At 38.8% G+C, this 16,843-nt stretch overlaps 1 protein-coding gene across 1 annotated transcript; it reads left to right on the forward strand.

The window, feature by feature from the left end:
* Positions 1-839: 839 nt before the first annotated feature.
* Positions 840-16,636, forward strand: MYOZ2 (myozenin 2). The gene is made up of 6 exons (XM_059843686.1): positions 840-1,005; positions 1,553-1,656; positions 6,679-6,848; positions 8,249-8,378; positions 9,734-9,917; positions 16,208-16,636. The coding sequence occupies exons 2-6, from the start codon at positions 1,581-1,583 to the stop codon at positions 16,437-16,439; spliced, it is 792 nt and encodes a 263-aa protein (XP_059699669.1). The 5' UTR covers positions 840-1,005; positions 1,553-1,580; the 3' UTR covers positions 16,440-16,636.
* Positions 16,637-16,843: the final 207 nt, after the last annotated feature.

Here is a 16,843-nt window from a genome sequence, read left to right on the forward strand (position 1 = left end):
ATACAATTTTCTGATCAATCCTCCAAGCCAAATAAGACCATAATTTTCCATAACAAAAAGGAACTTCCTAGAACAAACTTAAATCCAAATCAGAAATACAAGAACTTCACCTTGCTCTTACTGTCCCAAAATTCATCTATCTGGATTCAGACAGGAGGGCAAAGGGGATAATATTCCCTTCTGCCACTGTTTTATTCTGTCTAAAGTTAGTCGCTGTCTGGAAATATCTGTGCACTACAAATCACACATTTCTTTGATAAACTTACACAACACTATCCTGGAACGCTGGATATTAGTGAGCTTCAAATTGCTGAAGGTTTTTTGTCCCCAGTGCTCAAAGAAAGTGAAGGGATTTTGAGTAACAGTTTGTGAGGCATGTGCTTGTTGAGCAATTACTCCCTATCACGTATAATGCTGAAGAAAATCTCATTTCTTTGGCAGAGCAGCCTCTGTATATCAGCCATCTGCCACTGACTTCAGCCATCAGCCCCTACAGGAGCAGGGTTTCATCTTTCACTGAAGGATTAGCCCATGCCATTCTCATCCGCTATAGTCTTGCCTATCTATACACTTAACGCCTTATTTTTAAATGTCTCCTTCCTGATTATAACACACAGATTATAGCTCTCAGGGGTGATGAGGAGATGAGGAGATGATCTGTACATCAGGGGGGGCATTCCACCAAATTTTCAATAAGCTCTGAAAGGGACATAACCTCTCTTTGTTGTGGGTGCAGTTGAATCTTTTCTGTTCTCTTCTTTTGCCAGGAAGATATGAGTGGCTGGAGTGTTTGGTTCTATATATAACTGGTTGATGTCAGCTGGATGCCAACCCCTTTGGAGAGGATCAGCCCCCCAGTTTGTCTCAGTACTAGGTACCATGCAGATCCCAGCACAAGGGTACAAACCATCCAGGACCAGGCAGGTCATCCCCATGCATAACTAACTTCTGAAGCCTCAGCTAAAGGGTTGACATCGCTTTTTATCTGCACAACATAACAGTAGGGTAAGTGTATTGTTTCCTGAAATGTTTTGACATTGTCTGTCCTACAAACTGTCATATACAAGACATTTATGTAACCTCTTGACTCTGCAACTTTACAGATGTTTATATTTTTACTTAGTCAGAAATGCACCTTCTTTAAAGATGCCAGAGGAACTAGTTTCATTCCTCAGATTCTTTATTAGAGTAAGAAATTTCAAAATGTAACATTTCTGAAAACATGAACCAAGATGTAAATTAAAATTAGTCAGGAATTTACATCTTGCAGTATAGAGAGTAGATGTGAGAAGGCCTATACCACTGACACTGATTTTTGCTGAAGAATTTATGTAACCAACTCAAAGTCCATTCCTTTGAATCTTCCATCCATCAAAACATGTCCTAACAGCTGTCTGCAAGCAAGAACTGCCAGTGCATTTTGCAGTGCAGTATTTCTCAGTCAGAAACACCTGACTTCACTGTTCAGCAGTTCTAAACAGGCTGTTGGAAATGAAAATTGACCAAACTGTGTGTGCTGGCTCAATATAAAAAATGTGTTGTTTTTTTGCAGCAAGGAAAAGTCATATCAGAAAATCACAATGTTATCAGATTCTGCCCTGGCCAAAGAGAGGAAAGAGCAAGCATCAGCCATTATGGATGAAATACACAGAAATGGTATAGCACTGAACCCAGCTTACTGCATATGCAATGTCCTCTAGCCCTCCCTAATACATTTTTTTTTTAATCACAGAGTTTAACTCTCTTACAGCTTTGTCTCTGGGTGTTTTGCCATAAATAATCTTGTGGGAGTATCATGCTGCCTATGGTAACTAATCCTTTTGTAGTTGCCTCTTTTCATTTGAAAGCTATTTTCAGATGAACAACTGCTGTGGAGGAATGAAGTAATCTAACAGCTGATGTACATTCTGCTAGGATAGCCTTTCAGAACATTATTTGGGGTTAATAACATGACTTCATTCCACATTAAAAGGCTATCATCTAAGAAACATAATGATCTGTACCTTCTTGTTTTGTTTTTTTTCTTTTGGTCTGTTTCACTCTGGTTTTTTATATAAATGATAAAAAAATTTGAAACAAATGTTCACATCTCCATTCCTCTCAAATCTTGTCTTTGTAACTAACACATTTTACTAGCATTTGGCATTCTCTCCAATGCACAGCCACCAAATAATCTCATTTGACAGAAATTTTACTTCTCTGTAGTTGCACTGATGAAAATGCTGGCACTTTTTAGAAGGTTGTTTGATTTTCTAAAACAGGTTCTTGAAGTTATGCTTCTAGCATGACACCTTAAGAAGCAATTAACTCCAGTGGGAATACAATTCTGCTTGGCTTTCATTAGGCATGTGCTGGATGCTTTTGGAGAGCCTTCCAATCCTGCCCATGAAGCCTTTTTTACCATCTACATAAAAGATCCATTTTCTAGAAGTGATAAGCACACCTCAAGCCTAACTGCAACCACAGGGAGCTGCATTAATATTTAGAATTTATGAAAGTTATACCACTTCCATGGGATGAAATAGTGAACATGGAATTCCAGTTTTAAAAATCTTTTCAGTGGGCTTTTGTTTCAAAAAACTTATGGATGGTTTCTGCACTCACTTGATGACCATTGTGATTTCATGAAAAGTAGGGTGAGGGACTTAAGAATTTTTAGAAAAAGAAGATACAAGTTTGCCTGGTCCTACTCCTTCTGATATTTCCAGAGGTTTTTTCCTGAAGTTTCTATTCCTAAACAAATACCTCTTTCCTGTTTCAATTCTCCATTGAACATGCACTCAAATCTGAAAGCCAGTCTGTCCTTCCAGATTTCATTACAACCCCTTTATTTTTTTTGGTATTGTAAACCCAAGCACTACATGTGCCTGAAATAGCCTGTAAGCTCTTCAGGGCAAAAGGAAAAAAATGTCTTTCATATGTTTGTTTGGAACCAGGCATTTCACATGGTAAATGTTGCTACTATTCATAGCAATACTAATAAATGTAGCATACAGCCCTTGAAATCATTGGCGTATTTGGATAATCTGTGCTGATGCTTAACATTTGCCTCACATAATCTTCCCTTTTATTATTTACGTATTATCAGATTTGCTGTCAAGATTCATACTCATAGTTATGGCAGCTTATCCTGCAAGATATGCTGTGATATGTGGCCACTGAAGGCAAGTCTAACTCTTTGTAAAATTCTATTTTTACCTCTTCTTCGGGTGCTTGAGATATTTATATGTTAACAAAATATGAAAGTCCGTGAAATGGGTGTGATAAGAGACTGAAATTTATAACTGTACAAGCTCAGTGAAGCCAGATAGAAAAGAGAAGGACAACCAAAGCTGTGCTGACACAAAATAGAAGCCAGTTCTTTGGGACCAAATCCAAACAAGCCTTGGAAAAACCAAGGAGAAATATAGCATTTAATCGACTAGATTCAGCTTTATTTTTGACATTTTGTTTTGATCTGAATTGTTAATTCAATGAGCTTAATTTGAGATCTAGAAGGTGAACTGCTGTCTCTCTGGGCTTGGAATCACTGTTCATAATGACAGTCCTGCAGCTGGTAATTACATCAAAACTCAATGTTTTGTCCCACAGCCAGTCCCACAGCCCTGTGAAACTCTCCACTGCTAGCACAGGTACACAATAACAGAAGGCTCTGTAGCATAAACTCTAGTACCTTGGAACGGTGTAAGCATTCCTACTCCACTTTTATTTCAGACCCTTTTTATAATAATGCTTTCAGGTAAACAGTGACTCTCCACTTTCTTGTTAAAAGACATTCATAGCAGAAACATTGTTGGTAGACTCCAAAACCAGCCAAGTTTTTTGCCGGTGTCTGAGGTCACCGATCTCTGGGCTAGACTGGTGAAGACTGAAAGTCCACCTCTGCTGTAGCTTGTGGGACATGACCTTGTCCCACTTTTTAGAGAAAATGGACACACCATAAAATGCTGTAGGAATAGACATCAACTGTAAACCTTCTTACAGTCTCAAAGAGAAACTGCACGAGTAAATCAGTGGGTGCATACACTGACCTCCTCGAGCCCTTGGTTTGTCACTGTCAGACTTGGACCAATCAGAACATTTCTAAGACTACTTGGTAAACTTGGGTGTATATAAATACATATGTTTAAAAAGCCCTTGGAGTTCATCACTTAAATCCCACATCCAGTTCTATATTACTTCTTAAATGCTTTCTTCAGTATCTACATGAACTGTCTTTCTTGACAGAGTTAAAAGATCTTATTTCTGATACTACAACAAACACACTTTCTAATATTTGTCATTTAAGTTTATAGTCCAGATTAAGGTATTTAGAAGATTGTAAACTGAAGGATTAAAGGAATATTAGGTAGTGAATGAAGGAGGGACTATATAAATCATATTTAAATAAAATCTGCTGTGATTTTAAGCACGGGACGAGAAGGACTTGGCAGGAGCAAATTAAAGAAATGAAGCTAAAAGGTTAAGATTAGGATTAAGCTATGAATTAAACTTTCAATATTGTTTTTCAATGTCCATCTATGACATTAATGTTCTCTTTCTATCATCCCCTAAATGTCCTCCTTCTCTCATTCTCCATCACCTTATCTGCATTGACACTGAAACTATCCCTAGACACATCATAAAGCTAGACAGATGATTAGATTTTAGTTGGCAAAGAATTCAAATGAACTTTACACTTATGATTTTGGGATGCTGCCTGGATACACAAGAGTACACAACTGTGGGTTACAAAGTAGCTTGGAGCCTTCAGTTAACATTAACAAGAACAGTGTGTATGTAAGGGAACAGCAAGGCCCAAAATAGATAACACCCAGAGTGTCCCAGAAGAATCCAAGTGCTTTGGACAGAGCTCTGCAGTTGCCTTGGCTCCCTGGTCTCTGAGGATGTTCAAGCTCCCCATTCTTTGTACAAACAACAAAAGCTTTTCTATGTGAAAACGTTGCTGAAGTGGGGGGTCAATTTCTTTCTTCTCACTAAACCATCCAGCAGTCTCTACCCCTGCAGTCATTTTGAGAAACGATAATATCAAAATATGACTTGAGGTCTAAATTTCAGGCCACAGGCCAATAACCAGTATGGTTATCTCCATGCCAGAGCCAAAATCCCACCACTATCAGCCACTGATAGGGATGCACTGGGCAAGCTGAGTCATTTTCTGCCATGTTAAGAACGCGCTCTTTTGAAACTAGCTCTTAAATAACCAGAGGTTGTTAGGATTCTTTGCACACACTATTTTTAAAGCAGAAGTGCACAATCCAGCTCATGATCCAGTTAACTTGCTCTTGTTCCGCTAAAATCCACTGCAAGTGTCCAGTTGAAATTGGTAAGGACAGAAATGGATCAACAGGGGTGCACGCCAGGGCCCATCTACTTGTTTGATTTACAACGTGGAAAACTCTTGTCCATCCAGCTTCAGCTAAATATTTAATATATCTGTCTCCATTAAGTTTTCCTAAATGTCAGCACATCACACTGTTTTTCCAACATAAAGTTACTAGGAGACACATGCCAGGCTGAACATGCCATTTCCTAAAAACAAAACCCTTCATATTCAATATTGACTTTGGCATTAGGTTCCTTCTGCAGCTAATTAATTTGTAATGTTAATTCCAAAGTGGCCCTCCTGTCTGCTTACTCTGCTAGCAGGATACATATTATGTATAATTTGTCTTCATTTCATTTTAATGTATTTTAAAATACATGTCAAAGTTCAGAATTTTAAATCCTGAAGACCATAATAATACGTGAAACATAGAATGTCTTATTATTGTTATATTTCTTAAAATCTGCAATGCTCTAAGCAAAAATGAATAAATAGAAAATAGCTTCTTAAGTATTTAGGTTTCTGTGTTCTAAGGTTTAAGTTTTGTCTCTAGGTTGAGGACATTCAGTGAGAGTTCAGTCACAAAGCAATAGCTTGCTTGGTGCAACCAGTATCCCAGCTTCCAGAACCCCATCATGAAGATGACCATAGGAATTCTGACATTCAGAATTCTCTGTTTACAATCCTGATTGATCTCCCCTTCCCTTGCTTATGCATTTTCCTTTTCAAATTCCTCAGGATGTGAATAAAGACATAGAAGAAATTTTCCCCAAGTAGTGAATAAAGGAATTTACATCCAGTACTTCAGTTTCCCCTTAAAGAGAATAAAACCCAAAAGGTCCTAAATGAATCAATTCCTAGAAGCATGTTGTGATTCTTTGTTAGGACTCATTTTCCACACCTTGAGCTTTATTTTGAGAGGCAGTCTAAAAATAGCATTTAATAGAAACTGGTAGGTGTGTTTAAAGGGGATTATCTCTTATCTATCCAATGCAGGACACAGAAAGTTTAATGAAGGTTTGATGTGGGACCCTGGGATCAGAAGGAATTTTGTTCCCAGTTGTAGCAGAAGCCAGTTTTTACTAGCCTGCTATTAATACAGTGTGTAGGACACTATAGACCTGATCTAATTTGGAGCTTGAAGTGCTTATCATCTTTGAGAATACAGGTTTGTGGTGTTCAATAATCTCCTCCAAAATTCGGGAAGAAGGCTTCATTTCACTAACACCATGTGACACTGTGCTATGTGTTAGCTAAATATGCATGAAGAAGTTGCTGGATTTCAGGTGCAGAGCATGGAATATCAGACATTTCAGACAAACAGAGGTTTGTACTTACCCATTGCATTGCAGTCTCACCCACCCTGAACCTTGGAAAAAAGGTCAGCACGCCCAGAGATATCATGGTGGAGGAACTGTCGACACTCAGCAACAGAGGGGCCAGGCTCTTCAAGCGACGCCAGCGGAGATCTGACAAATACACATATGAAAATTATCATTACGTGGCAAACAAGCCAAGAAATGTGAGTATTTTCTAATGACTTCTTGGTGATTCTACATCAGGTTCCTTTGGTGCTCATGGTGCACATTGTGTATGATTTACTTGTAGTTTCAGGAAAAATAAAAGCAAAATCCTAGAATGAGGCTAAGAAGAAATGAGCCAATTGTATTTTATTAAATGAGATCCTATAGACAAGAAAATAAATTTACATTTATTTTCATATGGTATAGATATTCCCAATGTCTTTGATCACTTGCTCAACAGAAGCTAAATTACACTGGGATAAAATGAGATCCAGTTTGAGCTTTGATAAATCTGCCTTTTTAAAATAAACCTGCACAAAAGAAATCCCATACAAAAAAATCTCAATATCTCCACTGAGCACCCAAGCTGTTATTAAACACTATTATTTAAAAGCCCATCTAGGAATACTGTCCCCCCATTTCTCCCTCTATTGAGTACTGGAAGCTACACAGATAAATTCTGAGCACACCATCAATCTTGTCAGAATTCTGTATGCAATTACATGATTTTGCTACAGTCTGACAGATCCATTTCCCTTTAGTCCACTTTTTCCCCCCAAAACCACAGAGTACATTTGGTTTACAGTCAGTATGACATTCCAACACATGAAAAAATGATGCCTCTGGCTCCTGTTTCCTCCCCTAAGTGCCTGTTTAGCACCGCTGGTGGTGTCTGCATCATCTTTAGGGCTCTGCCTGCCAAAGTTAATCTTTCTAACATATTTCAGGAGGACTAGAAAACATTCTGCCTTGATCTTTTTTTGTTGTTACTTCAAGTTTAAACAAGTATTATTTGTTTGCTTTCCTATTCAAGAAATTCTTACACTAAACCAGTCTATATTTAAATTGCTTTTAGCCTATGTGTCATGGCTAAAATAAGATGCTGACTTCTTATGAGACTCTAATTCTATATTTATGCAACAATGATTAAGCCTTCAGATGTTTCCTTAGAAGCGATATCCCAATAGGAGGGTGGAAAATAACAGCATATCATGAATCTCCAGAAAGTGACCTGCACTGAAGTTGTTATTTCTACTACAAATAAAGGAAAAGACAATCCCAAACAAAAGCAGTTCAACAAATGCAGCAAATTTTCAACTGATATGGGAAGAGATGCTTTGAAGAATCAATGCTTTGAAATTCAATGGTCTCAAACTTGCCAAACTTCTTGACCCTTTGAGTAGCATGGGTGCTCTGTCTGGCACAGAACAGCTTCTAGTGACTGAAAAAATGCTCATTTTTGGTTACTTAGACAATGTAAGTGTGAAGGGAGTACTCTACCAAACAGCAGCACAGTGTGCTTTAGTATTGTGCATGCTGGAAATCTGATCTGGGCTGTAAATCAGAGCACTGGTGCAGTGCCATGCCTGAAGTGCTGTTTCTTTCTGTCTGAACGCAGCGTGGAGAGCCCATCCAGAGTGTCAGAATGGATGGCCTCAGTGTGGAAGGAATCCCCCAGCATGCCCCAATGACACCTCCCAACACACCTGACCCCCGGAGCCCTCCACACCCTGACAACATTGCCCCAGGTAAAACGGGAGTCTGCAGACACTGAATGCGCTCAGCCTCACTGCACAACAAAGAAATGACCATTTTTAAGGCAGTATCTTCAATAAGAAGATAATGGACTAATATTAGAAATAGACACATTCAAGTCAGGTAACTAATCAGAACTTCTCCCAGAAATGTAAAGGGATGCTCTTAGACGCTTGTGTTCATTTTTAAAAGATCTGATATACTTTTTGTACTACTTCTCTCTAAACTAAAAACATAATATCAAGAGAGTCTGCTCCTATATATATAGGTCTTAAAAACACTGAGAAAGAGATCCTCTGATTTAAAACCACGTTAATATATTGATTTTTTTTGTCAAACTATTGTTTCCAACATGCAACACCCTGCTCAACAGTCAGCAAGCTATCCATTGTAGTTTAATTAACTATAAATGTAAATCTGAAGCCACTAAATTTTGCTGGAACCCTTTTGAGAGGAGTAACTTTGAAAGGAATTTGCCTCTGGCTGCATAAACTGTTCTTTTTTAAATCCTTAACTGTGAGGGTACTGTTGGCTTTATTTAAAGGAGTGAGTTACAAGAAGGCCTTATTTTGTATTCTTGAAAGACTAGAGAAGGCTAATTTGTTTTAATTAATTTATTCAGTGATATAGCCCTTCTTCCTGTTTATGAATTATCCATGAGCAGACCGTGGTCTTTACAAATTCATTCTTTGTTCAGAATTACTCAATGCATGTTTTGTGTAGACCTTTTCCAGTCCATGTAAACTAGGTCAGTCCTGCTCTGCTGGTGTCTGCTGAGGCTCTGTGCATCCTTTGGCCAAACACAATGCAAACAGAGGTAATTTCCATTGCTAAGACATGATAGAAATCTTCAAGCCTTTCTTTAGGCAAAAAAGGTCTGGTCAGAGTAGCTATTAAGCCATGAGGAGGTTTAAGCTTATAGAATGAAATAGCATTCATTTAGAGACCTAGATGTAGATATACTTGTGGAAAATTTCACTCAAAGGGGTAGAATTGTCTTACTTTTATTCAACAGTCTGTTTTAAAAATATTTTTGTTAATTTAGCCTAAGGATTCTCTGGTTTCAAACAAATGCTTACCAAAGGAACAAATTTATAAACAAGACCAAAATAAACTCAGCCTCAAAAGAAGGTGGAATACTTTGGAGCAGTTATCTGTCTAAAAAGCTACAAATTTGCCCTGACAGGTCTCTGTTTCTGTGTAGCTCTAGCCTGGTGACTTGGCCCAACTGCTCATTTTAACTCACTGAGAAGTTCTGCTGTGTTAGTTCCTGCTTGAACTGGATGGTGGCAGGTAAGCAGAAAACACAAAGAATCATTATAATCATTTTACCTTGACCACATTGCAGGATATTCTGGACCACTGAAAGAAATTCCTCCTGAAAAGTTCAACACTACTGCTGTGCCAAAGTATTACCAGTCTCCCTGGATAGAAGCCATTAGGGATGATCCAGAACTGCTGGAAGCTTTATATCCTAAACTTTTTGCACCTGAAGCAAAGCCAGAACTGCCTGACTACAGGAGCTTTAACAGGTAATCCTGAGCGAACACTGAATTTTACTGACCAGAGGAGAATTACTATGAAATAAAATGTTTCCACCAGCTTTAAACACCCTACCACCTGTGTTTGCAAGTGTATGCATAAACATGAACACACACAGAGATTACAAGGGGTAAACAAGAGCATTAAGGAGCAAATTAGTCTATCTATAAAGTATGGGCCCAAATTCAAATGGTAGAACTAGGAAAAGAAGATATATTGCTAAGAATATTGAAAGAAAGAAAGTATCAGAATCCAGTGCCCAGAGAAGTTGTGGATGCCCACTGCAGGAGGTGCTCAAGGCCAGGCTGCATGGAGCTCTGAGCAACCTGCCCTAGTGAAAGGTCTTCGTGCCCATGAGAGTGGTTTGGAACTAAATCATCTTTAAGGGCCCTTCCAACCCAAACCACTCTATGATTCTGTGATTCAGTGTACTCAATAAATGGGAAATATGAGCTTCAAATTCCTTTCAGGATGTCTGTTGTTGACTTCAGTAAGTATGGTATTGTCAGATCTCTCAGTCAGAACTTTGTTTCTAAGTTGTATAATGCAAAGTACTCTACTTCTGTTTCTTTGTTTAATACAACTCACATGGCTTTGCTTTAGGCAATGATGGTGCAATGAAGTTTATCCCACAACCAATCCCTCACATTGAATAGAGAGAAGATTTCTCTTTTATCGCAGTGTAACATTTTTTATATATTTGACAACCTTTAGCAACAAATGAACAGCTTAAACCTTGTTTTACTTACATAGTAACTAGTGTATCATGGCTTTCAGGAGAGCTTCTATCTTTATGGACAACAGTGGGTTTTTAAAGCTTGAAAGTAAACTCTTACTCATGTCTTTTGCTTTCTTTCATTCCATTTACACTATTTTTATTTACTGAAGTAATGGGCAACCCTGCTGAGTTCCAGACAGCTGAGCCAAACCAAAACCTCTCCTCAAAAGGCCAGACAACAATCTATTGAAAAACAAAATTTTTCATGGCAGTGCAAACTTAGAGAAATATACCACAAACATCACTTGTGTTCCTGATGTTGATGTGGGCCCCAACTATGAGTGCAAGGACTAAAACATTACACAATTCAACATCAAAATTGGCACTGCAGACACTGCATTAGTTCTGATTTCCTTGCAGCAACATACATTGCCATGTTAATAACTGAGTCTGTGTGGCACACTCTTCTCAGCAGACAGAACAGCAAGTGCAAGTCAGAGAAGTGCCACAGCTGCCAACATCAAAACAGTAACAGCATAGTTTATGTACTGTGCTTATTGTAACCTAAAAGAAAAAAAAAAAGAAAGAAAAAAATTTTTAAAAAAAGAGCCCAAGAAAAAATGTTAAAGATACAAATGCATGGAGACAGAATCAGTTCTCCCTTGCACAAGAGGTGCTAGTCATTATTGTGAAGGACAGCATCACACAGGGCACAGAGACTCCATTAACAGGGATATCTGTCTTGAGATGGTGTCTGATGGCTTCTTTGTGGATTTTAAGGCTGCCTCTGTGGCCCTGTATTCTGTTAGCTGTCCTCTTCACAACACTAATTATTTGGATTTCTTTCTATGTGGAGTTTCTCTGTGTATGACATGGCAGAACTGTGGCTCACTGCAGTCTGAATTTCTTGAACATATGTGCATTCTTATAAGGGAAAAGTCAATGCTCTCCCTTGTAACCGCCATAAAACCCTAAAATTTGGCACATAAATCCAGATCCAGACTGTGAAACTGGTAAAATTCAAACCAAAAAATATATAAACATAGTCCACCACAACTCTTCTTTTCATGGAAAAACTGATATCCAGTAGGAAAGGATGCCTGGTAGCCCTAGAAAAGTTGTTACATGCTACAGTCAGACTTATGTTTTCTAGCAGATTCAAAAAAAATTGAGAATTTGAAAAATTAAAAATCTCTTGGAGAGGATTTCACAGCCATGACTTGGATGTCTACACACCTAAAAATGCACAGGAGAGTGTTTGATGATGGGATTTAAAACAGCACGCTGCCATGCTAAGCTATCCAGCAGAAGACTAACTGGACTTCTGTGTCTAGATCCTACTAAGCCATTCTGTGCATCTAGGTCACAGCATCCTTGGCTTGCTTAATTGCAGTCTTGGAGAGAAAGCAAATTATAGTGTATTAAACAATAAAAATATTATATAATAGCACCATTTTGTTATCAGTGAGGGTATCTATCTAGGCTTTCCATCCTGCTTCATCAACCAGCAAAGTGCCATTGTGCTTGTTCTCCTGCAAAGCCCTGCTACAGTCACCATTAGTCAGGAGGGGTGTGGTTAGCAACAAGGGTGAGCCATAGGATTCCCAAGGGAAATGGGCCTGGGATCCCTCCCGGTTTCATTCACTGGCGTCTGTTGAAGTGGCACTCAGACTTTTCAAATCATTTCAGGCTCCTTTCAGCTTTCCTTGTTACACAACAAACTGGAAAAGCAGCACAACCTGAGCAGGTAGGGCGGTCTCATGTGCTGGAACTGAGGCACACGTTCACAGATAAATGCACTTCAGCACTAAACAGCATCCAGATTTTTTTTCCCCCGCGGTCCAGCAGTGAAGAGGTGACTGTGGACCCTGCAGCAATGCAATTTTTATAACACTAAGGCATTTTTAAAAACAAATAAGGAATTCATAGAGGTATTTTTTGGAGTGTAGGATTAATTTTAAGCTGTGGGGACCTTGCAGTGCTGGCAGATCACTGGAGGAAGAGCTGTGGCAGCAAATGTCAGGAGGGTTTGTGCTGCGAGGCAGGGCTGTCGGTGAGACTGGCAGTGGTGCTCTGACAGCACAGCACTGGGCAAAGGGGAGTGGGGCTCAGAGGGGCTCTGAACACACTGTGCACACCAGGCTACTCTTTGTCCCCCTCAGAGATAAAACCAATCTGTGCTAGCAGAGAAAGCAGCAGAACAGACCATGCCATCTGGCTTCTCTTGGAGATTCATTCCTATTAGGATTGAAGAAGCATTTGCTAGTGCAAAAATGTCTTGTCTCTTTTACCAGTATGGAAGCACCAAGTAATGAATATGTGGGAAAGCAGCAGGAATCTGCATTTGCTAAGGAGTTTATAATATTACTTAAATTAGTACCTTTATTCCATCTGCTTTCTTGGAGCTGGATAAAATGTCAAAGGTAGGATTATGAGTAACATACAAAGCACCACATCTTACTCACATAGGACAAGCAAGTCGGACTAGTTCTGCCTCTCCTACCAGACAAATTCTACTCAGCTTTCTCAATTCCCAAAGACTACTCTTTCAAAAGCACTACAGGAATTCAGTCCATCCAGACTGGGCTCTGTTTTCATTGATTCATGGATCTTGAAGTCTATTATAAAATGTTAAGATCCAGAGTCTCCCAGGAATTTTGGGTGCTAACTTCAAGTGATGTGACATTGGCGGAAGCTGGTATTTAGCTAGTTCCTCAGCACCCAAATACCTCTGTGAAATTAGCATTAGCTCTTGCACTAAGCTCTCGTGAAGCTCCAAGTATTTTGCAGGGTCAGATTCTTTCTTCCTACGTCTCATTTTTTTGCAGAATTAACGATAAACCAAATGTTCTATGAATGATGATCCTATTTTAAAATGTGAAACTCACATTTCTTTGTGATTATGTAACTAAAGGTGCTAATCTAATGCAGTTAAAACATTCCTTCAGACTTTCCCAAATCGTTAGCTACAAGCAGTCTCCTATGTTGAGACAACATAATATTCAATAAGAAAGGGTAAAAAATTTAAAAGAAATCCTGTTAAAACGACAAGTAAAAATAAACATGATTGTACCTGCTATTGTTAAATCAAGCACCTACTTTTTAGGAATATGCAAAGTGAATATTAAACAATCTGTTACACTTCCTGGCACTATTTCCTATGGCTCTGAACCAGCATTTCCGCCCTTATGAGCAATGACTACTGGAATTTTTTAGGCATGAGATTTAGGCTTCTATACAATGAATCAGACCTCAAGGAGCCCAGCTGATGTGCACACAACAGAGGTCATTACGACACCATGTTGTCAGACAAGTTATTGCGCACAAGAACATATTTATTGCTGTAAAGGAAAACCAACCTCTCTCAGCCAATTACTGCACTCTCCTTTCTGTCAATCGTCATGTGCCCCTGCCTATAAGGCAGAAATGCAGAATTCTCTGAGGCCAGACTTTGTATAGCAACTACAGGGGGGTATTTTGCCACAAAAGATACTTGAATTTCCAAAGAAAGCCCTCCTGTTTCTGTTACATACAGGAATATGCTCTATTTAAAACCCATAAATACTACAAAGAGGATGTTTTAGACAACAGAACTGTTTTGCTAATTATCCAACTATTGCAATTCTGTTTATTTTGATTATCCTTTTAATATACACATCAGTGATAATTAAATATCACAACAATGTGAGAATGTGTATTGTAATTAGGGCAGCAATTAAAACAATATTTACTATCCGGTGAGATGTAGATCGCTACATTCACTCTGTGCCAATTACCAAGCAATTATTTGCAATCGGTATCATACGGTATCTATGTTGACACTGTGACCTAGAAGACAGCTCCACAAGAAAAGCTTGATACCACAGGCTCGATACCAACCTTAGATAAACAATTTCCTTTGACCCCAAAAGAGTTTAATGCGTGGACTGGCTGCTGCTGCTGCTGCAACATCTTGTCTTATCATCATTTGAGACACATTTTTAGAACTTAATCTAAAGCAGTGTTCTTCTCTCAGTGAGGATGCAGGCCCAGAGCTTGCATGATTTTTTATATCTCCCAGGATTGATGCTTTGGAGTTAACACCACCCCCTTCAACAAATGCTGCTCGTACCAAAATGCAGTGAATCATCCATGTAATGAGAGAGCAGCACCATTTCTTTCATGTCACAGATTCATTTCTCTGAACTAATCTCTTCTTTTTGTGTGTGTGTACTTCATTCTTAGTACAAAACTTAGGGGTTTTATCCTGCTGAAAATCCTGGACAGATCTTCAAACGATCTCTTTTAGTTTCTGTTGGTATTAGTTTCTCTGGGCTTCTGCTATAATACCTGGAGCCACTGGAAATATATTCCAGGAAATATATTCCATCAGATCTGCTATTCTGTACCACACACTAAATATACCAAGGCTAGTGGAATTCCATTTAAAAAAAAATTAATTTTCCCATGCCATTACATGTCTGGTTTTTGCAGAAACCAGGTGCTCTTGTGCAGCTTAAAAATCTGACACTCTTCACTGGCTAGAATATATCCCATCAAAGTTATGCAGCTGATCAAAATGCAGAGCACATACCACAGTCTGTTTGTTTGTCCAAAGGAGGCTGGAAGAAGTGACAGGAAAACTCAGGGGTTTTTTTTTTCAGTCTGAAACCCATATATACAGAACATCAGGGGAGGTATTTGGAAATACTGTTGTTTTAAAGTATTTGCAAATGCATGTAATAGTCAACTCCAGCTTCGTATTCCTTATCTTCCAGTTTCTCAGGCTTACTGCCTGGGGGAAAATCTACATTTAAATAACATGAAAAATACTGGCTGAACAGTGTTTCAAGTTTTAGTTACATAAACATTTTCTTCAGAAACAAAGCTGGTGTATCAAGTCCTCACCCATTCCCTCCTTTCCAGAGCCTGTTGTCTTTGGCTGTTCCTTTCTGCTTCACTCATTAAGCTCCACTCCTCTTCACTTGGATTGCTACAATTGTTTGAGCATACTGATATAAACTAGATTGCTGAAATAATTTGGATTTTGAAGTGCTCCTCTGTTTTGAAGGGTCTTTGTTTAACCCAGATCACAGAAGTGACCCAAGTTTATAGCACAACCCACATACATTCTAACTGGTACAACAATATGGTGCTGAAACACAGTGCAGTGGGAGGAACAAGCAGCTGAGGAGAGGAGAAAATGGGGTGAGAAGTTTGTGAACTAATTACTTGCTAGAGAGTATGTGTTAAGCTACAGTTTCAGACTTATCAACTTATCACCAACAAAATAAGTTTAGTAACTGTGACTCACCAATTACATGGTTTTCTTGTAACGTCTTTTTCTCTTGGCTTTTCCATCCATTTGAATTTTTGAAAGGGCTGCAAGCTTTATCTAAGGGGAAATTAATCAGATCTTAAAGAGAATTTCTCAGAAAACACAAACAGAATGGGTTTTTTTCCAAAGCTTGAAAATGTAAACAAGAAACTGGAAGAAAAATCTGTTCTTTTCGGCTTCTGGGAGGGAAAGAAAAGAAGTATTTTTAAAATCACATTTAACTTTTATTTCTCTGATATCTACAGAGTTGCCACTCCCTTTGGTGGTTTTGAGAGAGCATCAAAGCTGGTTAAATTCAAGGTGCCAGATTATAATATGCTGATGCTAAATGATCCCAGATTCATGATCCTTGCAAACCCTCTTGCTGCCAGAAGATCCTTCAACAGGACTCCCAAAGGATGGACGTCTGAGAATATCCCAGTAGTGTTCATTCAGCCTGCGGAATCCAACACCGTTCCAGAAACAGAGGACCTGTGAGAGAGGCTGCATTCTACATGGTACAAAATGCTCAAAGCTGCACATCCGTGAATTTTTGGTCCAAATATTACTAAAGGCTACTGACAAAATCTTTCCTGGGAAGCTGGAGTACAATTAATAATGTGGGATGCAGTGTCTCTTTTCTGGCACCCGGTTTCATCTGTAAACATGAGCTAAATAAAGTAACTTGGAAAATATGACAGTGATGTTTTCTGTTTGTGTTTACTTGTTCTTCTTTTACTTTCTGAAACATTTGCATGTCATTTAAGAACAGGTGTACCAAGAAAAAAGAGGTGACACTACTCTCAAGGGACTTGAAAGGTACTGTAATTTAGGGAAAAAAACCAAGCAAACTCTGCACTCAATGCACCCCAAGTCCTGCCTGCTCAAGATAAGCTCTGACA

This window comes from Haemorhous mexicanus, chromosome 4 (assembly GCF_027477595.1).
Source record: "Haemorhous mexicanus isolate bHaeMex1 chromosome 4, bHaeMex1.pri, whole genome shotgun sequence".
Classification (NCBI taxonomy): Eukaryota; Metazoa; Chordata; class Aves; order Passeriformes; family Fringillidae; genus Haemorhous; species Haemorhous mexicanus.